Here is a 23,943-nt window from a genome sequence, read left to right on the forward strand (position 1 = left end):
GAATCAACGCTTAAATTAGGTCATTACAGTGTTTAGGGTTGGATATTAAATCATAAATACTCAATAAATTGCAATTCTATACATTTTTAAAGATTTAATTCATTATCAATTTATTTGGTAAAAAAAAACTTATTTCACGTATGTAGTGGTGTAAACTCATCAAAGATAAGTAATTATTTACATTAAAACTAAATGAAGACATTTATTTGCTATTTACAGGACATTTTTAAAAGGAAAATCATTTCATGTAATGAATCGATCAATAGACTTTTGTTTTTAAATGAAGATTGATTTGATTTTTGTTCATCTTTTTTTTTTTAAACCCAGCCCTCCCCATGGTCTGAGATCATGGCTACACAAAAATGTGTCCCTTGGTTTCATGTCTGCAACAGCAGCTTTAACTATGAAATACACACTTGTCCAATTTATTATATTTTTACTTTTCAGTTTCTCTTATTAGTCTATTGGCCTCACTAAGCCACAATGACCCCAGAAAAGATTATTTTCATTTAAATATTTTTCACAGCATATTGCCTTGACCGACCCCAAAAGAATTTACTATTGTAAATATTAGACAATTAAACGACTATCTGTTTTATTTTAAGTATGTTTTAAAGTTATTTTCATCCTGTGGCTAAGAAACCAGAACAGCAACTTACTATAATGTACAAAAAAAAAAAAAAGTTAGCGCACAAAGATGTAGAATAATTGTGCAAATTTCTTACTAAAATATACATTAAAACTGATAATAGATTATGCAATTATTATCATGTGCTTAAAGGAGCTTAAGGGATTATTTGTTAAATAACTGATTATGTGTTCACTAACCCTGCCAAAGACAAAGACTAAAGATGAAAGAAATAGAAAATAAAAAGCAAATATAAAGCAAGGACCACATTTGATGGTAAAGCAAATTACAACAGCAGTTAGTGTGTGAAGCCAAGCTGTAATAAACACATAAGAAAGACCAATGATGAATAAACAAAAGCCAGGAAAGAATTGACTAAAGGGAAGCAGTCATTATTCAATGACATTTAGATGGAAAGAGATGTTGTGGTGTCCTAAAATCCGTAACAGTTTTGCTTGATACAGATTCATTGAAACCTAATGGCTGCTTCAAGAAAACAAGCACAGTTTAAGATTTCCTGATGATGATGGTTTGGAAAAAAGCATGTTTCCATCCTGCTCATCTATTTGCTGCTTCTCATGAAAGTGGGAGCATGACGGAAAAACACATTTTCAAATTAGACCTCAAGCTTTGAGGTGGAAAGATGATTCTATAACTTCCAGTTGTTTGGGTTTTTTTTCTTCCGTCAGTGTCTCAGGGTGACCTGTGTGAGTATCGCCTGTACAGGGATCCCAAATCTAGATAAAAAAGTTGAAAAGAAGACTTTAACCTTAGGAGGACTCTCCTCCTCCTCTTCCTAATGACACCAGATCCTTTCGAACCGTTTCCTCTGAGATCCTTGCAGATGCTGCGCGCCGCATACAAAACTTCGATGCTTGATCCACCAGCAACCCTCCAGAGAGAACTGGCACTGGGCTTGACCCAGAAAAAGGCCTGTCACACACAGGGGCGTAAAAATAGCTCAGTCACAATAATCCAAGCATACGCAAGCAGAGCGCCTGACGCTCGTTCAAAAAATATGCTCATTCCCGTCTAAAAATACAACCCTACCCCCCTTCAGTGACGCAATAGCGGCACAGGCCGGAGCACAATGATTATCATAAAACGTTCTTCTTGCAACAAAGCTGGTGATTCCATGTCTTCTAGTCTTTGTCCCCTATAGAAGTGTCAGAAAGCTGTTTGATGTGTCACCAACCAAACGTCCTCAAAGGATTGTGGACGTCTAGGAGGACACTGCTTTCCAAATGATGCGTTTAATCATCGCACAGTCAAGATCCAAACCCAACTGTTCAGATACTAGCTCCAGTTAGACCCCTAAAAACAACCTCCAATACATTTTTATGATAAACATGATTAACCTTATAGTTCATTTCAATATGATGCCTAAATTCACTTAAAACAGACAGCCATGCTTTTAAACGAATTAGTCCAAAGTCATTATCTCATGTTTTCCCTCTTGTCCAGTAATGTGAAGGCAACATTTAATCCCTCCATAAATGCAACGTATAGTTTAACGCTGAAGGCTACATGCATGAAAGACAGAATGGAGAGCTGCAGCCGCAGCTGTGCGGTCAAACTCAGAGTGCAACACTCGAGGGAAGTGTTTGCTCACAGGTTTTTTTTTTTTTTCCTGAAGGGCAAAGTGGTGGCACTTCTTTAAATTTAGCAATGTTTTAAAGATCGGCACATAATAACAGGGAGGCAGAGCGCTTCCTGAGTCCCAGAGTGGTTGGAGGACATCAGTCAGGGTGATATGACGGAGTTTGCTCAGAATGGGAGGCCTGAGGGAAGATTTTTGCAAAATACAAAAGCCTTTCAATGCTCCAAATGAACAAAGATCACCGGCACAGTGTGCCTGAACATTGTCAGCTATGAAAGCTGATGTAAAAATAAAGAACAATGGGCTTCTGGGTAATCTCACTAAAATATCAAGATTTAGGGGATTAATCCAAGTAGCTGTTGTATTTTTAAACATTTAACATTAGGTGTCACTGCCAACTTGATTGTTTGATGTGATTCGATCAAAAGTCAACGTTATTTTTGTCCAGTTCTTTTCCTAATTAAAAATACATTTGTACATAACTTGTGGTTAAACTTGAACATAGAAGGAACTATAAAATGATACTTTCAAAACTAACAGAAAAGCTGCTTTTTTGCCTTACAAAAACAAGAAATGTCTTCAGATAAAATCAGTTTATAGATTTGATGATTCCGTATTGCGTTCTCCACGACAAGATAGGTTCGATTTGGATTAATGGACTTTTTGAAACGATGCTATCTGCAGACATGCATAAAGAACGATGCAGAATATATTTTCTCCCATCCACTTATCGGCCCTTTTAAACCAATTTAATGCGGTTCCAGAACTATAAAACTTTACCTCAGCAGGACTTCTTCATTTGCTTCACCAAGAAAATTGATTTGGCCGAATAATGGCAAGGGAATCCAGTTTATTTCCATTAAAAAGTAATAAAGTGAATTCATGGTAAACATTATTATATGGATGTAGCGAGCAAAGTAGAGGAGAAGATCTTCTAAACGGGATTTTAATGAGATACAGGGAGAAAGAAAATGAAAAGGCAGAATATGAGAGAATACTTTTTTGGTTTGTTTAATTCTTCCCCACAGACACAGATCATCTTGTTAATCTGTGCTGCTTTCTAACAGGATTGGACAGACATAATAGATTTTATGGGTAGAGGGTTTTTGTAGCTCACAGATACAGATCTTTTTCCCCATTCTTCCCCTAAATTTGTCCACAACTTGAATGCATCCAAACAAGGAACACTCAGAAGCTCCATGTTCAATTACTTGAAGCAATCACATTTTTAGTGAGTATGTGAAGAGCAGACTAAGACTGCCTACACCTAAGAAAAAAAAATCATCTTTCTAGGTACTGCTTTAACCAACTCTGAGACAGAACAGTACACAGATGCAGCAAGGATAGGCAAATATCCTGTTAAAAATGAGCTTAATTTTAATAAAGTACAGGGAGGATGTGCAAACATTGACACTGTCTTCAGTTAGGATTCTCAACATCACACACGGCTAGAAGAGCAGAGCTGTACATGGAGGCAGAACCGTTTAGAGGGATCCATAATTTAGTTTGCACTTGATCTTTTAAAAACAAAACAGAGGAAATAAAACTGATGATCAAACCACGCCTGCTGGAGTGAAAGTGACAAACGCAGGCGCACCACCGTGTTCCTAAATAACACACAAACACGGCACATTAAATAACAATAGTCCCTGCAGTCTCTTACAAGCTTTGGAGGTGGGGTGCCCATCTTGCCCTTGCGCTTAACTCATCATCGCAGCACAAGGGGAAAGCTAAAAATACTTGACACCCCGTGTGCATCTCCTTCATTGTGCTCGTCCTCCTTCTCCTCATTCTCCTCCTCCCACAGCGGCCCTGCAAGCCAGAATGGTTTCTAAAAATTATCCTAACACGGAGGGAAAGAACAAAAGCCACCGCTGAGCAACACGGAACCACGATCAGCACCAACTTCACCAAATGAAGTCCAACTGCAGCCAAGATTTGGAATTTTCCTTATGCCAAGAAGATGTCAGCGGACGTTCCTGGATATTTATTTACTCTCTTAATATACCACAATGTGCAACATGATCAGAGAAAAGTACTCTGACATGATATTTCTGCTTTTGATATGAACATATATCAGTATATAAAGAGCTACAGAGCTTACACATTCAATAAAAAAGATATTAACCCTTTTTAGACTTATATTGCAATAAGTTTATAATTTTTTATAGTTTTATTTTTATAATTTTATAATTAAATAATAAACATTCAAATAAAACCCTGGTACCCAGGTTTTCTTAAAAGAAAAATTGTACTTGAAAAACGTTAAAGTAAGTTGCTTCGGTTTAACTTTTTTTTGGAAAAAAATAAACCGTTACATCAGCCTCACCAAGCAACACCATCAGCTCCACCTCTAATCAAGCCTCAAATCCAAAATTAGATGACCTTATATGCAAACTACGGTTGGATTAATCAGTTTTTATGCCAAGGTTAAACGGGGATCCACCCCTCGCTGTTACTCTCAGTCAGACGGCCCCAATACACTGTGCAGAGAGCAGACTTACATAACTGCAGCAGATCCAGGAAAGGAAGGCATTTCCACCCATGCATTCAGTCAATTCCATTAACTAATTCATTTAGCTAACAGGGCACAGGACAGGAAAATCTTTAGTTCTTTCAAGCAATCTCTCCCCAACATCTCCATCCATCTCTGTGCGGTTGTGTTTGGTGGCAGCAGAAGCAGATTCAAATGAAGGTCCTGTTGTTAGGAAAAAAGCCGCCTCCACTGTAGACAAAACCTGAACAAAATGGCTTAAAGAAAACCAAGAATATTCAATTTTCCTACCAGAATTTAGCAGACTAATAATGTCTTTTCAACAAACAATATTCATGTGCTTCAAAAGCAGAGAAATCAACATTTAAAATGCTGTAACTTAAGTATTTAGCATTAAAAAGGGAAGTGTGGTAATAAACCAAAAAAAACCTATTTAAAAAAAATATGGGCTCATATAACATAAATTTGAATTAATAAAATAAAGAAAACAGTATTTCTTTAATTGTAAAACACTTTGTTTGTTTAGAAACCCAATTTCCCTTTGGAAGTATTAAGTCAGAAGGTAAACACAAGGCACGCCATAAATCTGGATTGAAAACTGAACCGTATCAGTTTAATGGTGTAACATTAAACTGAAACTTGCAGAAAGTGTATTTACGTTGAAAGTGTCACACAACTGTGCTAAATTTAGGAACAATTTTATTATATATTAGTACTATTGTTATATTACTAATATTGTTATATTAGTAATATTGTAATATTGTTATATTATATAATATTGTTTTATTAGACTCGGTTTAGTATAAGCCAACTGAAACATTTGTCTTCATTGTTAGTTCCTATTTAGGAAATTAAAAAAAAAGATGAAAATGTTTCATTTTTTGTTATGCACATATCATATATCCAACCAAAACAAAATGGTTTGTGCAGAATCTTGGGAAAAGTAAGTGTAGTGTTGCATTCCTAGTACTCACACAAGAAGATGATTTGTTACCTTGACTTTCAGAACAACATTTGAGACATCACAATTGTGAAGAAAAGAGTTCTTAAAAAGAAATTTAATGCATTATACACTATCACACGTGTGACTAAAAAACTTTTGCCTTCAGCCATAACAGGTTAGGTTTCTTTTATCCGTTGCTTGAATGGGAAAAGCGTTACCATGGAGATATATAATTAGCCGTTCCCTTACTGGTTAACGAGAAAGTCAGAGTGACAAGGAAAACAGAGAGCAGACATGGTTAAGACCGATACCGCTTTCTCCAGTTTCACTTTTGCCATTGTCCGTTAATTCCCTTCCAGCAGTTCAAAGCACCACCCTTCACAACCCAAACGCCCAGATTTAACCACATCAGCAGGTTAAATAGTTTCTGTGGAGAAATCCTGCTATTCTCTGGCAAAAAATGTTAAGACCCACTCCAATGAGAATTGTGTTTTTGTTTTTTAAACATGTTCTTGTAGCAATTTTCTCATCATAGAGGATATATGTTAAGAATATGATGACTAGAATTTCATTTCTGAGTATTTCCTTTATTCAAATTGTGGTATATGAGGATAAGACAAACAAAATGCTGATTGAAAAAGATTGTAGTTTGAATCAGCAGGCCGGCCACAAGCACCTTGCTCCATTGATTTCCTATGCATCCATTTACAGACAAATAGATCCATATACGTCTTTGTTTTCCTCGTCTGAGCTGGAATGTGGCTCAGAACTGTCCGGCTGGATAGCTCCGATAGTGCTCGCCATTTTTGTTGCACTGGTTAGATTGGTGAAAGAAAAAGAAAAAAAAAAAGAGTGTAAACAAATGGATGATGGGAAATGAGCGCAAGTTAACTCCATGCAACAGTTCCACCCTCAACTGAGAGGTGAATTTCTAAAGAACTCCTGCCGCTCTGCAGAAACTATGTCCTAGAAAACGACACAGGTTTTTCTGATTTTGCCTAAAAACGACATAATCATATTTTTAAAAAAAAGACCTCTGGGGACGTTTTTTTCAATAGATCGAAAGATGATGAAAATGGGACTTAAATGTTTTTTAAATTAGCAAGAAAAACACTATTACCAAAAGTATGAACCAGAAAAATATATATATATATTTACATGTACTTTTTGAGTTATTTCTGAAACTTATATACCACTAACACATACAGTAGGAAAACCCCTCAAAAAGTTGCATACACCAACAGAAAAAGTATCACAGCATCCAAGTGAAGCTGACCATAAAAGGCCATTTTCAGATGAGGTCCTGTGACTTCAGCCAACATTTCAGTGGGTTCTGAGGTCAGGTTTCCAGTATTGCAGAACACCATGAGCCTCTTTCCGCCTTAAATATTGGCCCAAAATCACGAAGCAAGAAGAGCTAAGAATCTAAATAAGATAAATGTAATTTACATCTCTCTCTTTCTCACATCAATCTGGATGAAGATGGCAGTCTAGCGAGGGACAAACGCAGATTATCCAGAAACACCTCCTGATAAAGACTTTAGTGGGAGTGAGCGAAACAGAGAAGGAGATTTGGTGAAGAAATAAGAGAGAGTTAAGGCCTGAAAGAATCTATTTTTAGGTTCGGAGAGAAATCAGGTGTCTATGCCAGTGGAAAAGGGGGGGGGGCATGGATGTAGTGACATGAAGCAGTGCTGTCACTTTCATTTTCCAAGATCCATGTGAGTCAGAGTTGCGCCGAGATCTGTGAGGGGAACAGCGCTGGAGCAAAACACAGACGCATATAAAAATCACAGATACAGTGGGAGTCATAACTTCCCCAAAGGCCGCGGTGATAATGAAGAACTGAGATCCACCTGTAAATTCCTGACAGCAGCACTTTCTCCACGTCTGAATGCTGCAAAGAGGATCTCTTCCAATGTTGCTGATTATATGAGCTCAAAATACGTCAGCATTGTTTGCCCAAAGCGGCTTTTCCTGCTAAAGAGTAAAGACAATTCCTGGTAAAATAAAGAAACAGGTGAGTCATACTTCCTTTTTTCACTTCATCAGTGGCGTGTATTGTTAGTGACTGTCCTCTTCTCTGACAGGATGCAAAGTAAAAACACAGCGCGGCTGGACAACTGCCAATTTAAAAAACGGCTTTTCTGAAAGTCCACCCACACTAGGAAGAAACTGCTGTCCAGAGAGAGAGTGTGTGTGTGTGTGTGGGGGGGGGGGGGGGGGGGACAAATTACACAAAGTACTTGCTTTTTGTCTCATTTTCCAGACAAAGCCGTTTTCGGGGCATTAGCGGCGATGTGCCATTCATCACCTGGCTCATCAAGGATGCACGGGGACAGGTTGTACCCCTGTTGTCCCTGTCAACAGCAGCTCCGCTCCAGACATCACCTGTTCTAATCGGGGGTGTGTGTGTGGGGGGGGGGGGGATGAGGCAGGTAGAGCGGAGAAAGAGTGCGCAAAGCTCACGGCGCACAGAAAACACAATGTTCCACACAGTGTTTTGGCTTCTGCCCAGGTGCATGCTGGGAGCTCATCCCAGGTACCGTCATTATCCCCAGTTGTTTGCTAAAGATGAATTATGAGAGAACTCAGACCTCCTGACTCTCAGCCAGCTGATGTAGTCTCCCTGCATGCAATCAACAACATCACAACCTAGAAAAGATCTTTTTGAAAACAGATTTAAAGGCCTGCAGGCCTTCAATCAGCTAATAAGGCTTGCTGATAGTCCAGCGTGTGCTATGTCTGCGGTTAAGTAGGAAGCCTTATCAAGTATTTTCCAGATATTTATTTCAAACTTTCCTGAATTATTATCAATATACAACAGATTTTTGTTTTTCTAACTCTCGACTCTTTATTTAATTCCTAATTTCACTTCAGGCTGCTGGTTAAGTTTTAGCTGCGAGTCACATATTATCTAAACCCAACTGACTTCACAATCAATGCTCATTGCCCCAAGACATTATCTTCCTTTTTCTTATCAATAAAAGGCCTGTAATGTATTTACATTTGAGATAAACTCTTCCCCTTCAAAGAACCTGAAGTTACTAGTTGGCTCCAGAACCACAGAGAATGAAGGCTCCGCATAATGTCATTAAATTATTCAGAAAACTGAAATAGAAATTGTGAGGACACGAGAAACATAATTTCCCATTTAGTTTAATCAAATCTAGAATATTCAACTAAAATTAGGGGGGGGGGGGGTCATTTTTACTTTAGATTTTGTCAGCTAATCTCTGAGATTATGCCTCATATGTCATGCCTAAGAGTAACTGTAAAGGTATGTTGCCTAAATTGCTTTGTTTCTAAAGGCAGTGACTGTACTTCGGTTTACTTTAAATGAGCAAATGCTATGGGGGAACAAAAGTCCCCAAAATAATGACAGCAACACAAAAACACAGCCCAGGCTGATACACGCACACAAAAAACCTGAATTCCTCGGTTAGATCGGTATGAATTTACGTGTACCTGGGATTTTTTTGTTTTTGTTTTGTCTCTTCCTGTGCCGGCGATCTCAACTGATAAACAACTCACAAGGAACAGAAATGGAACCAAAATCTGTGGTGAGCAGCAGCTGCATGTGTCATTCAGGCTTTCACCAGCAGGAAATGTCGCTTTTTTAGTTCTCTTGACTAGTTTGCTTGATGGCCACATACCCCGTGAACACCGTTATTCATTCTTACACATTGTAAAAATGCATCTTGTGAAGGAAATCCAAAGGCAAACTGGCAGCTCCAAAAGGAAAACAGAGAATATGTCACATGCATGAATATGAAAGGCTGAAAACCACATGCTATGAATAGTCAAACAAGGCTGGGACACGCGCTCCAAAGCTGCAGGCTCCTCTGCCTCATGTCACCAACATGCACAGCATCTATTTTCTGTGTTTTCTCCCAAACAGATCAAACGGCTTGTCAGGCTTCTGCACAGAGGCAAAGCAGATGACTGAGCAAATATTAGGAGTCCATGCAACCCGTGTTCATCCCATCAGACAACAAGCAAACTCTGCAAGCATTTCAACATTTCTAGAGATTTTTTTTTTTTTTTTTTGTAGGAGACTTTTAAGGTTTGAGTTTTCAAAACAAAAATAGCCCAAAGCAAAGCATAATTGGATGTGCTTTATCCTTGTTCACATAAATCATTAAACAGGTCTTGTGCTACGGAAAAAAAAAAGTTACTGTTTTACCAAGAAACGAAAGTTCACATGACAGTAAATCCAGTAAAAAGCAATAAATGTAAGCACCACACACTTCATGTATGGGGTCATGCACTCATGTGTAATCTGAGAAATATGTGTGTCGGCACATTTGCATCGTTTCCAAACTAGATATCCTCCAATAAATTGGCTTCTGGTGGAAAATCATTTCTGTGACTGCATGACAGTTTCAAATAGATCTTTGCATGACATATGTGACCTGAAAAAACAAGTTACTGAATAAGCATCCAGAAATAAAGGATGTGAGCCTTGCTGGCTACACAAGAATGATTTCCTCTTTATTGCACAATAATATTTTTGCATAGAGATGGGAAAAGTTGCAATAACAGACTACTGATATTCTAAAAGCAGCATAAAACTATTGAGTTTTTGATAAAAGTGCAAGGAAAAATCATCTGAAAAGCCACTAAAAGTAGCTAAAAAAAAACACAAGTCTAAACAATGATGTTAACAATTGCTAGGAAGAACAACATTCTTAAGAATGTAGATTTTAGAAGGAACTTTTCCAAACTACATGCTGTTCGTCATTCTGCAGTTTGTTTGTTCATACAAACTCTCCCTTTTTCATTGAATTATTTTCGGCATTTGTTCAATGTTTGACATGCAGCTAAAAGGAGAATCGAAATAGTCAAATTTTAGTCAAAAATACAGTGAGCATGCAGCTTTGCAAAGCAAACCTGTGTTAAAACAAGCACATAGACTAGACCAGGGGTCTGCAACCTGAGGCTCTGGAGCCACATGCGCCTCCTTCATCCTCCATTGTGGCTCTTTGAATTTGAAGAAAAATTGCCAAGAATTTCAATAAATTATAAGTTTGTAGTTTTGGTTAATTTATTTTAGTTCATTAAGTTTTATCACTTGTTGGAATTTTAACATGTCAGAGGAACTAAGAAAGGTTATGGCGCGAGAGTGGTTTAGAATTACAATATGCTTAAAGCACATAGATTAAAAAAAAAAAAAGAATCCTACACCAATGTTGCATCAAAATGACAATTTTGGAAAATGCTCTGTTTGAGTCAGCTTTCTTGCATTTCAATCTTCTGCAACAGGAAGGACTTAATTTGACACAGGACATCTTTTATTTTGAAGGGTGCTGCTGACAAAAATAAGACATTAAAATAGATATGAAGAAAATAACAATGGTTCAATTCAATTAAAGCTACATTTGATAAATGGCCACAAAAACATAAATGAAGTGTATTTTTTATTTTTCTACAGTCGTTTTGAGGCTGCTGCTGGGTTTTGGTCAGCGAGAAACTGGACCAAATGGCTCTTTTAGCATTACAGTTGCAGACCCCTGGAATAGACTGGCAAACCACTAATAACCAGGTTGTTATCAAGCATGGTGGCGAATGCATGATGATGTGGGGTTACTTTACAAAATGAAGGAATCCAATTGAAATTTAGACAAACTATTTTTAAAAGACGGACATTTTTCAGGACATAGTTTCTGCAGAGCAGCAGGAAATTTGCTCCTGAGTTGTGGGCTGTTGGCGCAAAGTAAATCTGCCCCCACTTCCTGTCATCCAACCTGTTGACATGCTCTCCTGCAAGCTTACAACCCCCTCACAACCCCAACCTGATAGCACTGGTCGAACAAAAATGGCAAGCAATATTGGAGCTATCCAGCTGTAGAGTTTTGAGCCAGATGCCAGCTCAGATGAGGAACACAAAGACGTAGACGGATCCATTTTTTTTACAAATGCATGCATCAGAATGGAGCAGAGCAGAAAGCTTGTGGCCCACACTGACTGCAGCGCCTACATCACAGCTACAGGCTTTTTAAATTGGCGGCTCCTGGTTCACAACAGTTTGACTAAAGAAAAAAAAAAAATCAGAAATGCAGTTTTCATCTTAATTTTCTTTATATATGCCACAAGAACACCCAAAAAAAGGTTTTTCATTGGAGTGGCTCTTATCTTATTTCAAAGAAAATGAATCAAACAAAGTTTCATCTACAATATGCTCAAAAAGGTTTCATGCAACTAGATTTTGATTACAAGCACCCCAGTTGGATTACAATTATGATTATGAAACCACATTTAATCTTTTCATTCCACTGCCTCCAATTCATTGTTTTTCAAAAAATATTGTTGAAAGACTTTTTTTTTTGTAAAAAATATGCCTTTTTTGTTGTTTTTTTTCACCGTTTCAGTGTTTCCCAAAGGCAGTTCTGGATCATAAATGAGTCTAAACACATAACTCCTTTATCTAGCCTTCATCTGTGACTCAACAACAAGTAACAACTCATTCAAACCTTGCTTCTGCTAGAGATGTGAAGCAGCTGTGTGGCACGCACAAATCTTGCTATTCACACAAACCGTGAATCCTTCAGAAAGCAATACTTCTCAAAGTTTTGTCATTTCACCCTTTTTCAGAAACGGCAAAGCCAAAGGAACATTAAGGGTCATATAGAGGAGTCGTCAGTTACACAGGCATCACAAGCATAGCGCTCAAGTTTTTACATGTCAAGGAAAGCTCACACCCTTCGTTCACAGAACTACTGGCCCCGAAACTATTTGCCTTGGTATGTGTGTCATGTGCTTCCACCACACTCAACCAAAAGGCGGCATTTTGCCCTTTTTTGTAGAATAAAGTGTCCGAAGAACTCAAGCACAGATTGAAGTCATTGGATAGATGCTCTCGATTAGATACAGAGGTTCCAAACTTCACTGACCATCTGGACTGAACACAACACAACCTCGATGACTCACACAAACCCTGCTGAGTCAAGGCAACTCACTCTCTCAGTGTCTGCAAGGTTTTCTTTGCAAAACAAAGGAAAACCAGTGATAAATGCTGATGTTGTCTCTTTTCCAAGTAAAAAATGACACCACATTGTTGTGGTATTTGTCTTACATAAAATCTCCCTCATCTGTATAAAAAAAAACATATGAGCCAGAACAGACAAATAATGCAAAGCTTGATAAATAAATAAGTGGAACATTTCCTTCTTTTATAAAGAAAACACTTTAAACATGGGTAAGATTTAAAAATAGACTGATTTTTTTTTTTAAAAGGCACAAAATGGCTACTTTAGATAATCACATTTTCAACAAAATGACCTTAAAGTCGCAGGGATTTTATGGAAAAACAGCTGCAAGGGGCACATGCGGGGACAACACAGACAGACACATCATCATGTGCTGTGGTTGCTTCAGTGACTGTCTTGGTCCAATGTGATCATGCAGATGATAAGATCACCCCAGCTCAAGGCGCAGACAGAACATTTTATCAGCTTTAATGAGCATGCCTCCAGCATTTGCAGCAACAGGGCCATAGATGGCTTGAGAGCAGAGAGACCTGCTGCTGTTTTCAATGCGTGAACGACAACGGGCCACAATTACGCACATGCCGGCATCATCATTGCTGCAAAACGAAGGTTCATTTTGACGCGACGTTGCATTTCCCTGATAAGTGAACTGGAGTAAACCCATAGATATAGTTACCTAGCAACATCATCATCATGGCAAGACCGTAATGGCAAAATTGATGGCTGACAAGAATCATCACATACCTGGACCTGATGCACCTCCACCACAATCATCAAAAGTTGACCCGCCTTTCTCTGGGGGGGGTTTAAGTTAAACTGTAACGACTTCCTTCACTGAGGCTGGGTTTCCTCGGTGACAGTAGTCGGGATCTGGTTTGATTATGTTTGGAATCGATGTCATTATAGACCCTCCCCCTCTAAAAAAAAAAAGCAAAAACAAAAAAATGCCCCGAAAGTCCGCGGCTGATTGCCTTAAATCGCCGTTTGCAGTGAAGGGGGCGCGGGTACTACGAGTAAAGATGACCAGCCCGCAAGCATCACAAAACGAACAGCCTGTTTGGTTCTATCGAGCACAGCTCCAGACAGACAGTGGTTACCAAATCTGATCACATCATTGCGCGGGAGGGCAACACGCTGGATTTCCTCAATCGATAGAAAAGGCCAAAGTAGCTATGGTAACGATAAAAATGTCCTTGAATATCCAGCCTACCCCTCCATGAATTACTGGTTAGATTGGTCCTGTCAAAAAAAAAACCATGAAACGTTCACGGATTCAGACCAGCAGCTTCTTCCAGGGTCCACAAAACCGGAGAAGACGACGTACAGTCAAATGAGCAGCTCTCGCCATTGTAACTTGTCACTCCTGAAGTCTGAACCTATGCAAGACTTCAATCTTGAAAGCGCCGTACAAATACACACAAAAAAGGTAGAGTCACTTCCGGAACACTTTTCAAAATAAAATAAAAGACTCAGTTGGCTTTGCTACTGAAGATTTCCCCACACCTAAATTATTTCGCTTATAATTTTTTTAGTTTAACAAATTATACATATAATGCTTGTCCAAAATATTACTGAATTTCACTCACGTCTCTTCTAATTTCCTCGAGAAATTTGTTTAGTAAACTTCCGGTATTTGTGTTAGAACGGAAGCTTGAATGATAGCCTTGAATTTGGATTCGTTTTGATGGTAGAGCGACCCCTGCTGAGAAGAACTGGCACAACATCTGATGCGCGCATTGTCTCCGCAGGTATTTGCGTGTCTTGAAGTTAAATTCATTAACTTTTGTAGCATTTGTTGATGCTGAAAACTCTCCATGTCCAAGGCTGTATTTTTTTAATTTGGAAATATACACTTACACACACACAGAAATATATATATATATAGGGCATATTTGGTTTGGCAAACCCATGCAAGTATTGACCTATTTTTTGTTTTAATTTAAAATAACTGAATTATGTAAATAAAAAGCAAAAAATGAATAGAATTCGATTTAAATAGCTGAAATACATTTTTTTAAGAAAAGTAAAAGTAAATTATTTTTACTATAAGAATCTATTTAGTATATGTAACAGTTAATGAAACCTACCTCTGCCGGTTCCAAGCCCGGTTTAAGAAGGTTGCGTCAGGAAGGGCATCCGGCGTAAAACATTGCCAAATCTACCATGCGACTCGTTCGCTGTGGCGACCCCTGATGGGAGAAGCCGAAAGTGGGAAAATATGTAACAGTTAATGAAACAATGGTATTCGCTGAATTAATAGTCTTTGTTCATTTTCAAATTTTATTGATGTGTTGTTGTTATTGATTTTCATTTATTTACTTGTAAAAACATTTTTTTTCTTTTGTAAGAACATAGTCAATGCTAAAGACTTTTTGTCTGTGTGAAAAAATAAGGATTTTATTACAAATTATTATCAAAAAAATATAGTATGTAAGTAAGCAGCAGTTGAAGCTTTTCTGGTCTGGATACAGGCCAACCTTTTTTCACATTATTACAACACACACATAAAACCAGCAAAATTAAAAATGTTTTAAGATTGGATTTTACAACTTATTATTTTATCATATTTAACTTTGATCTTGTTGGTAGTTGTGATAGCATAACAGCAACAACATTATAACTGGGATTTTAAATTTTCTTTTAGTTTTATTGTGTCCCATTTTCTGCCACACGGTGGCGGTAACGAGTCAATTTGTTCTCAATGCAGCTTTTTCACTACCACAAAGAAGACAGTGAGCATGTCTATTGGACGATTGCTCAAGAAAATAAAAGGACAAGAAGGAATCTAAACAAGCATGGGCTTTGCTGTGATAATTCTAATGCTACATAACAGCAGTCAAACTCTGTAAAAAACAAAAAAGACGGAAAACAAATTGCCTTCCATATTGGATATAGTAGATCATTATGGCTACCTCGTTCTTTAGCCAGATGTCTTTAAAGTCCTGGCGGCTCTTGTGGGGAGTTTCTCCTCGTCTCTCTCAGCTGCTTAGACCATCTCAGCCGGGGTTGATTTGTGTTTTGGCGGTCGGCAAGAAGGATTTGACGGATTTCCCAGTGTTGGTTGAAGATGAGCTTGAAGAGCAGTTTGTAAGAGGTTCTGGTCCTGGAGGACAGGCAACCAACAAGACCAGCAACTGTGTGGTGCTCAAACACATTCCCACTGGAATTGTGGTGAAGGTAAAACTTGAATGTCGTTAATCCTTAGTACCAAACTTATTATTGTTTCAATATGTCATATTATTTACTTGTCTATGCAAATGTAAATATATTTTCCAATCAATTTGTGACTCATTATTCTAAATTTGAAATATCTGTATTGAAATATCTCTGAATAAATTTACATTTCTGTTGATTGTCTTCTTTATTTTAATTTAATTTTATTTTGATTGATTGAAATAAGCTAAATCTAATTTTCTGGAAAATGTATTTGACATTTAACATTCATTTTCATATTCCAAGGGTATTTTCAGTCTTCAGTTGTTGTTTTTGTTTATTTAGCTTTTTTATTTTTTTGAACATGTTCTCTTTCTTGGCTTAAGAGTTGACTTCAAAGATATGATTTTAAGTTTCAGGTTAAGTAAGATCATATTTTATACATTGTTTTTTGAATTCAGACACTTTTAAGAGTTCAAAACTTTTTAGGGTATTGACACAAGTCAGATATTTCAGAAATACGATTGAAGGTACTCTCCAAGTACTAAAACTTTTATTTTATTGTGTTTTAGTTCATCACCTGCATGTTGCTTTTTTATTTACAATCTTTCTGTTTTGTTTTTTTTCTTCCTTCAGTGTCATCAGACCAGATCCGTGGATATAAATCGAAAGCGTGCCCGTGAAATCATGAGAGAGAAACTCGATGTTGCGTACAAAGGAGAGCTCAGTGAAGTTCTTGTAAAGAAGCGGGAGTCTGTGTTAAGGAAGCAAGTCAAAAGAAAAAAAGTCAATGAGAATTTGGAAAGAAAAAAACAGTTTAAAGAGGCTCTGGTTGCTGAGAACAAACCTGGAGGAAATGAGACTCTTTAAATGTTTTTGTTATAAAATATGTTAATTTAACTTTCTAAGTAAATTTTAGGCAAGTTATAGCTCATTAGGTTTGATGAGTGTATATACACTCATCAAACAATATACTAAAATGTTTGTGCAAAAAAATGTATGTTTCAAAGAGTATCCTCATATATAAAGTGCGTACCCAGTCTTTTTATGTGTTCTGCTTTTTTATTAATCTAGTCATTAAAATCATTCTGACAAAAGAAGCAGGGTAGCTTTTTACAACAACAGCTTAACTATGGACTCAAATGTTTTTTCTCAACCCTTTTAAAACCACCAACATTATGTTCAGTCTTAACACATACATACATACATACATACATACATACATACATACATACATACATACATACATATATTTGTAGTGGAGTCATTAGGCATCATAGACTCAAATTCTAAATTTGAGGTCCTGTCAAAATACTAATTTATATAAATATATCTGCTTAACAAAGTATGTCTAATTGTAGTTGATACAAATTTAAAAAAAGACAAATATCCAATTGTTAAGAAATGTCAGGAACCTTTTAGCCACAACAACATGAATATGAAGAACATACCAAAGATGTTAAGTTTGTTTTATTGGCAGACTCTACATGAGCATCTCAGAAAAAAATAGCACAATAACAGTAACATGGAACATACAGTAGAATCCTAAGAAAATACAAACAATTGATCAGACATTTTGACCCCTTAATACCTATTGATTTAAATCTGTATCAAACCACTTCAGCTGCATTCAGTAAAATCATAAGTGATATTTTTTCATAGCTGGAAATAAATTTAGAGATCAGAGGGTTAATTGCGCCAGTAATCAGACAGGACTTAATAAATACCAATGTACATTCTTTACAAGGGAGGCTTAAAAGTGTAAGGGGAAATGTAGATTCCACATTTAAGTGTTTAAAAATAGATTTTGGTTTCTATGGTATCTATGAAGTATGTTTTTGGACTGAGGGAGGAAGCAAGAGTTCCTGGAGAAAACCCACCCATGCATGGGGAGAACATGCAAACTTCACACAGAAAGGACCCAGCTGGAAATGAACCAGGACCTTCTCACTGTGAGGTGTGATTGCTAACCACTACACCACCATGCAGCCATTATAGCCATTATTGAATACATAAAATATTACTTTTTTTATTTTTTGTACATAAAGAAATGTATACAAATTGTCTTTTTTTTTTTGCAATACTCTGCCAGAAACTAAAATACTCTTTTTTTTTTTTCCCTTTAGGGCCTGTACACATACTTTTAAACTGGCCTTTTTTATATACTCAACAATAATAGTTCTTTTTAACTATTACAAAAAGAAAAACACCATTAACTGAAGATGAAATCTAAAATAAGTGTTGAAGCTAGGGAGATTAAGATAGCATGTTAACAAAATTGAGTTTAATGTCCAACTAAATCTTAAGGGTCTGTAAACTAATGAAATCTGTTTTAAAAAACATGTAACCATTTTACATGGCCCTGCAAACTACATGAAAACAACAACTAAGTAATGTATTATATTTTTATATTTAATTTTAAAGTATATATATTCAAATTTGTTCTGCCAACTTTTGGCAAGTGTTTACTAATTTGCATTATGAATTTCCAAACCGTTATTGTCAGTTTGGTGGTGGACATTAAAACATCTCTACACTTCCTTTAGAACTGTGTAAAGTCAAATTAAGAAGGTGTTCACAGCTTGAAATTTTTACTCTGGGCAGAGTGTTGCTCACTAAGTTAGAATGTTTATCCAAATTCATTTATCCAGTATATTTATACATCTGCAAGGAAAGCAATAAACCAGGCCAATTTCAATTTTATATAGAAACACAAGACTCATTACATAAAAGAGGAACAATAATACAGGATTACAGTCAAGGTGGACTTAAAGCCACAGACTTTGAAAGTTTGGATGGTATGATTAAAATTAATTTGCTTCTCCATAATGGGAGCAATATTTTGTTACAATTCTAATTTCATTTTATTGTATTTTATTATTTTCTTCCTTTTTTATTTCTTTCTGTTCTATTAGTGTGAATGTGTATCTCATCTTTTGAATTTTTAATTAGTAAATAAAAACCTGGAAAAAAACAGAAAAAACCCCATCTGTACAGTTTTTTTCCCCCATCTGTACACTTCCTAATTCTCGTGTCTCCTTAACAGACGTCAGAGGATGTAACCAATAGGAGAGCGGCTAACTTCAAAAGGACACGCCCACGAAAGCAATACTCAGCCAATGAAATACGACAGACAGATTTTAAATCCTCCATGCTCCTACATGCTCTGATGTTTGTACAGGAGATCTAAAAAACGCTGAAAAGCCCGGGACAATAAACGGAAATAATTTAGAATTTATTCCAGCAGCCAGAATGGCAAAAGGTAGATTTACTAAGTACTTTAAGTTTGTTCTTCACGGAATAATGCAGACATCAGCGGTATATTATCATGTGTTAGCTGGTGGCGGACTTTCGTGGCCAAACTAAAGCATTTTCTTTGCATCTCTTTAAAAAATGTGTTTTTAAAAAAAACGAGTGTTTATCTCTCTTTTTTTATAGGGAAGAAAAATGTACTGAGAACCAACAAAAAGAAAGAAGACTCAAAGGAGAAAATAGTCACTTCGCAAACTGAGACAAAGGAAAACAAACCAGCATCTAACAAGGTATGTATGTCAGAATTAATACAATCTCATGATGTTAATTCGTCTACAAATAATAAAACAGCTGTGCGCGGTCTTGCTAAATAAATTTGTCAACTTTAACTTGAAAATTCTTAACTAATTTTTACTTCCGGCACCTGTTAACAGCGTTTATGCACTTTTTCATTTTGCCTGTATTATATTTTCTTTCACTTGAAACTGAATGCTTTTCAACAGTCTCTTATAATTATCTCATTATCATTTTCTAAACTCCCATCAGAGGTTCTTCCTTTTGTTTCTAATCAGCCCAAACGACTCTCTTCAGCAGACCTGCAAAGATAAAATACAGACATATTTCCAGAATCTGCGCAGTCCAAGCAAACCTAGATCCCCTCTGAGTGACAGTTCAAGTAAACTGATCCAGGAGGACAATGATTCTGAAACGACTGACCCTGAAATGGCAAGACTGAAGGAAGGTAAACATCCCAGTTAGCATGGAAATAGATGGAAATCTGCTATTTGTTTACCTGTTAGGTTTAAATGTTTTGCTCTTTGAAATATTAGGATTTTAAGCAAAATAGTAGCTCATTTGTGTTTGTCTGACTTAAATATATATTTTAATGTATCTAATTTACTTCAGAAGCTGAAAGCAAAATCAAGGATGATGGCTGTGAGTCCATTGAGAAAAAGCCTGATGAGCCTGGTCAGAGTTGTGGAGCAAAAGAACAAACTAATGATGATCTTGAAAAAAAGGAGTCTCCTAAACAAGCAGTTGGGAAGTCTCCAACAGACGGCAAGGTTTCAGAATCTGGGCATCAAATCAAAGCCAGCCGCAAGCATCGAGCAAAAAAGTGAGTTCAGTTGATAGAAATCGTTAAAAAATAAGGAGCTGAAAAAGGAAATAAACAGAATTGTTTATTTTTCAGGGTGGAAAAAAAAGTTTCTCAAAACAAAAAGGTCACAGACTACTTCCCCATCAGACGGAGTAACAGGAAAACTAAAGGCGAAATAAAGGTAAAAGTGAAGGTTGTTGCATTTTTGATTGTGACACTTATTTAGGTTTTGTCAATTAAAGCCATATTTTTGTGTCTCCAGAGTGAGGAACACAGACAGATCGATGATCTGATAAATAAAAACACAGAAGAAGGAATGGAGGTAACTGAATGATTTAAAGCCCTCTTTGGGTTTTTATTTTGCAATAAATTTAGTATTTTTGTTATAATTACATGGAATATTGTGTAAACCATTGTAAAAAAACAAACAGGACTTCTAAACCTCACCAGGTCAGACAAATAGAAGGAAAAGGAAGAGGAGTATTTGCTGTGAGAGCGTTCAAAAAGGGAGACTTTGTTGTGGAGTATCATGGCGACCTGCTGGACTTAGCCGAGGCTAAAACAAGAGAAGATCAGTACGCTCAAGATCCTCAAACAGGCTGTTACATGTACTACTTCCAGTATCAATCTAAAAGTTACTGGTGAGTCCATGTTTTACTTTTTGCTAACACATTGAAAAGTGAACACGCATGCATTTTTGGAGGCGTCGGCATGAAGTAACTGTTATTTTTGTGCATTATAGCATAGACGCCACAAAAGAAAGTGGTCGTCTTGGGAGGCTGGTCAACCACAGTAAGAGTGGAAACTGTCAGACCAGGCTTCACGCCATCGGAGAAACCCCGCATCTAATCTTGGTGGCTTCTAGAGACATCAAAGCAGGAGAGGAGCTTCTCTATGACTACGGAGATCGGAGTAAAGAGTCCATCACTGCGCACCCTTGGCTCAAATTCTGAAGTCTTCATGCTATGTTTTTTTTTTTTTTTCTGATTCTTGTGGATAGCTGCAAAATGGACAGTCTTCATCCTGGAACCCCCTTTTTTTTGGTTTCCAAACATCCATAATTATCTTTTATCATGTTTTTAAAAATATTTTTCTAAATGTAGCAGACGGGAAGCTTGGGCTGTTCCTTTTGCAAGTATTGCTTCAGTTTGGTTTCCTTTGTGTAATGAGAATAGTAAGGCCTTTTGGTATTTAAACATGCAGTTGAGGCGTCGATCAAGTTGGGACATCAAAGTGTAATATTTTATGCAAATATTTAAAAATATGTCACACAAGGTGGTCTGTCCTTTCACATCCATTACATAATGCAAAGAGAAAGTGATGTTGCCAATAAAATGAGAAAAAGTGCAAAAGATTTATTCTCATGAGAAGAAACATCCAATAGTGATAAGCTTAATAGTTTGAGTTAACACTGCCAGCATTAACAACTGCATAAGCTGAGACTTGTTTCATTGAAATCATTATTCAGATATCAACCTAATCCTTTTATTTTTGAAACTGCATTTCTCAAATTCTTTTACGCTGAAGCCTCAGACCAACATTTCCACCAACATTCCTGTTGTGCATTACATTGAAAAAGCTAAAACTTAATCTTTTAAGACAAGTTGAGGATATCACAGCAACACACAAAGCCTCAGGATCTGTTTATTCTTACTTTACAGTTATATTTTTTTTATATTTCTATCAAATAACAAAAAAATCAATTTAAAAACTGGGTCAGCATCAAGGCTTCATTTGCAGCTGTCGACACCAGTCGGATAATACTTAAAAGATGATACTTGCTTATAAATTCAAGTTGTGCAACTCTATAAAATAATATTAAAAAAATATCTTGGGTTAAAATTACAAATAAAAATCATTTTTAAGATTAAAACAGGGTAAAAAGGTTTTACAAAAGTGGTTAAGCTGCAGACAAAACCTGTTTGCCTCCTTCATGGTCGTTTCTGGTCCTGTGCTTTGCTTTATTTCCGCCTGAATGAAAACCTGTGGAGAAAAAAAAAAAGAAAGTGACCAGAGCTAAAAAAATATTTAAAATAAACTAAATCTCAGCAGACTGTACATTGCAGCAACAGTTTAGAAGCAAAACAGTCTTTCACTCAGTCAATGCTATCACAAACATCCTCTGCATCAGCATGACTGCTCAGTCACAAGCATATCATTAGTAGACAGGAGAGGGACTGTGAGAACAGTTTCTGCTAGATTACTACATCATGTGGCTGCTGCTGAAAAAAACCCTTAAATCTACCCTACTTCACCTGCGGAAAACTATTTTTTAACTTTGACATTTCTATTTTAAGAAGCATTTTAAATCCAAGTTCATGACTTGTTTTTGTAAAGCAGCAGCAGTCCTGAAGATACTTACAGTTTTCCTATGGTTGTCTTCTCATTTATCGTGGCTGGATTGTGCTCTGTGGCTGCTGGAGGATCCAGATTTATTTCTACCATGGCTGGTTCAGCTTGTGGAAGAATTCCACTGAAGGAATAAACAAAAGTTTACCGCAATTTTTTAAAACTTCTTCCGAAGATTATAACTATGTAACATTGTATATAAGAAAAACCCAATATGTTGCCTGATTATGCTTTTACTTTCAACACATTCTACTAAATTGCATTTTACATATAAAAAAACTAAACTTGTGTAATTTTCAATTCTAACTACAAGTTATGAATGCTAATATTCAATATGGCAGCAATATAGTGAGAGCTTGTCTGTATGTCAGACTGTGACAAATTACTAGTACGACTGATAAACATGTTCCAATTTTCAAGACTATACAGTACTTAGTACTACATAATAGTCATGTAAAAAAATTGGATTGGCTGCAGGAAAGTGCCAAATCATAAAGGTAAAACCCAAATAAATCATGACATTACAATCTATTAATGTTAATAACAAAGAAATGCATGTATTTACAGCTTTTCCATGTTTGAACTCATTCCCATGTAGTTCTGTTTACCTCTTATACAGCTGGAGCTCCTCTTGAGCCACCATGAGCTGAGCCTTCAGCTGGTTTCTCTCCTGCAGGACCTCCTTCAGCTCCTGCATGGTGAAGCGAGGTCTGTTGGGATCCGTCAGGTCCACCACCAGCTGATTGGGTCCCCCTGTGTGCTGGGATGGAGGACACAGATCCGTTTTGATCGTTCCATTAAACATCACAGGTGATCGTGAAACTCACCGTGCCCTGTCCCGCAGACGAGCCCTCTTTGATGATCCTGTCCAGTTCACTCTTCAAGTTGTCCCGTTCCAGTTTTAACTCCTCCACAGACAGATTGTACTTGTTGACCAAAGTTTCAAACATTTCCAGGACTCGGACGATCCTGAACTGCAAATCCGACACTTCTTCACCGGCGCTGCTTATTTTTAACAAATCTCGCCCGATTACGTACGAAATGTCATACACATCCTCGACCGTCAGCTCAAAAGCGTCCTTCTCAAACGCCAGAGCAGGGGACGACTCCTCACCAAACTCCATGGTGGAACTCTGGAACTGTTTAAATATAGGAAACAATTATAAATGTCAGCTTGAAATACCTCAAATACAACTTCCTTTCTGTTTTTGACTTCGACTATGTATTTTTACTGAAAGAAGGTAACTTCCCTTAAGGCAGCACCTCCACCCTCATTCACAAACCAATGGAATGGCTCGCTGGACGAAAGAGGCGGACTGAGTGTTTCCTAGCGACAGGTGAGGCCAAACAAAGATCGTGTATTGAAGACAGTGTCCGCCGATTTACGGTATATATACTGGACGAATATCCCAACACGGAAGCAAGATTTATAACTT

At 37.0% G+C, this 23,943-nt stretch overlaps 4 protein-coding genes across 28 annotated transcripts in view; 2 read left to right on the top strand and 2 right to left on the bottom strand.

Moving 5' to 3' along the window:
- The window catches only part of LOC101172908 (membrane-associated phosphatidylinositol transfer protein 2), a 39,891-nt gene extending 25,803 nt beyond the window's left edge, over positions 1–14,088 (bottom strand). For 10 of the 21 annotated variants that reach the window (XM_078953009.1, XM_023958430.2, XM_023958426.2 and 7 more), the window contains exon 1: positions 13,399–14,038. The gene's annotated coding sequence lies outside the window, so the exon portion shown is untranslated. Of the gene's footprint in view, positions 1–1,397; positions 1,562–13,398 lie in introns of all 21 variants that reach the window. The other 11 variants (XM_078953011.1, XM_078953008.1, XM_078953005.1 and 8 more) reach the window with 2 other exon arrangements.
- A 1,319-nt stretch (positions 14,089–15,407) lies between these two features.
- mtrfr (mitochondrial translation release factor in rescue) lies at positions 15,408–16,849 on the top strand. Its single transcript, XM_004072355.5, has 2 exons — positions 15,408–15,831; positions 16,444–16,849. The coding sequence occupies exons 1-2, from the start codon at positions 15,559–15,561 to the stop codon at positions 16,675–16,677; spliced, it is 507 nt and encodes a 168-aa protein (XP_004072403.1). The 5' UTR covers positions 15,408–15,558; the 3' UTR covers positions 16,678–16,849.
- A 2,047-nt stretch (positions 16,850–18,896) lies between these two features.
- On the top strand, positions 18,897–21,510 carry kmt5ab (lysine methyltransferase 5Ab). 5 transcript variants are annotated; one of them, XM_011479124.4, is made up of 8 exons: positions 18,897–19,069; positions 19,246–19,349; positions 19,651–19,801; positions 19,966–20,176; positions 20,252–20,339; positions 20,421–20,480; positions 20,609–20,799; positions 20,901–21,510. In XM_011479124.4, the coding sequence occupies exons 1-8, from the start codon at positions 19,060–19,062 to the stop codon at positions 21,109–21,111; spliced, it is 1,026 nt and encodes a 341-aa protein (XP_011477426.1). In that variant the 5' UTR covers positions 18,897–19,059; the 3' UTR covers positions 21,112–21,510. The 5 variants fall into 5 exon arrangements, with proteins under 5 accessions (XP_011477426.1, XP_004072630.1, XP_011477425.1 ...); XM_004072582.5 differs by having other exon boundaries at positions 19,654–19,801; XM_011479123.4 differs by having other exon boundaries at positions 18,929–19,069; positions 19,606–19,801.
- Positions 21,494–23,834, bottom strand: rilpl2 (Rab interacting lysosomal protein-like 2). Its single transcript, XM_004072354.5, has 4 exons — positions 23,335–23,834; positions 23,116–23,267; positions 22,521–22,631; positions 21,494–22,141 (listed from the first exon to the last, which is right to left on the bottom strand). The coding sequence occupies exons 1-4, from the start codon at positions 23,629–23,631 to the stop codon at positions 22,120–22,122; spliced, it is 582 nt and encodes a 193-aa protein (XP_004072402.1). The 5' UTR covers positions 23,632–23,834; the 3' UTR covers positions 21,494–22,119.
- Between the last annotated feature and the right edge of the window lie 109 nt (positions 23,835–23,943).

The sequence above is a fragment of the Oryzias latipes genome, chromosome 9 (assembly GCF_053564925.1).
Source record: "Oryzias latipes strain Hd-rR chromosome 9, Olatipes_Hd-rR_3.1".
Classification (NCBI taxonomy): Eukaryota; Metazoa; Chordata; class Actinopteri; order Beloniformes; family Adrianichthyidae; genus Oryzias; species Oryzias latipes.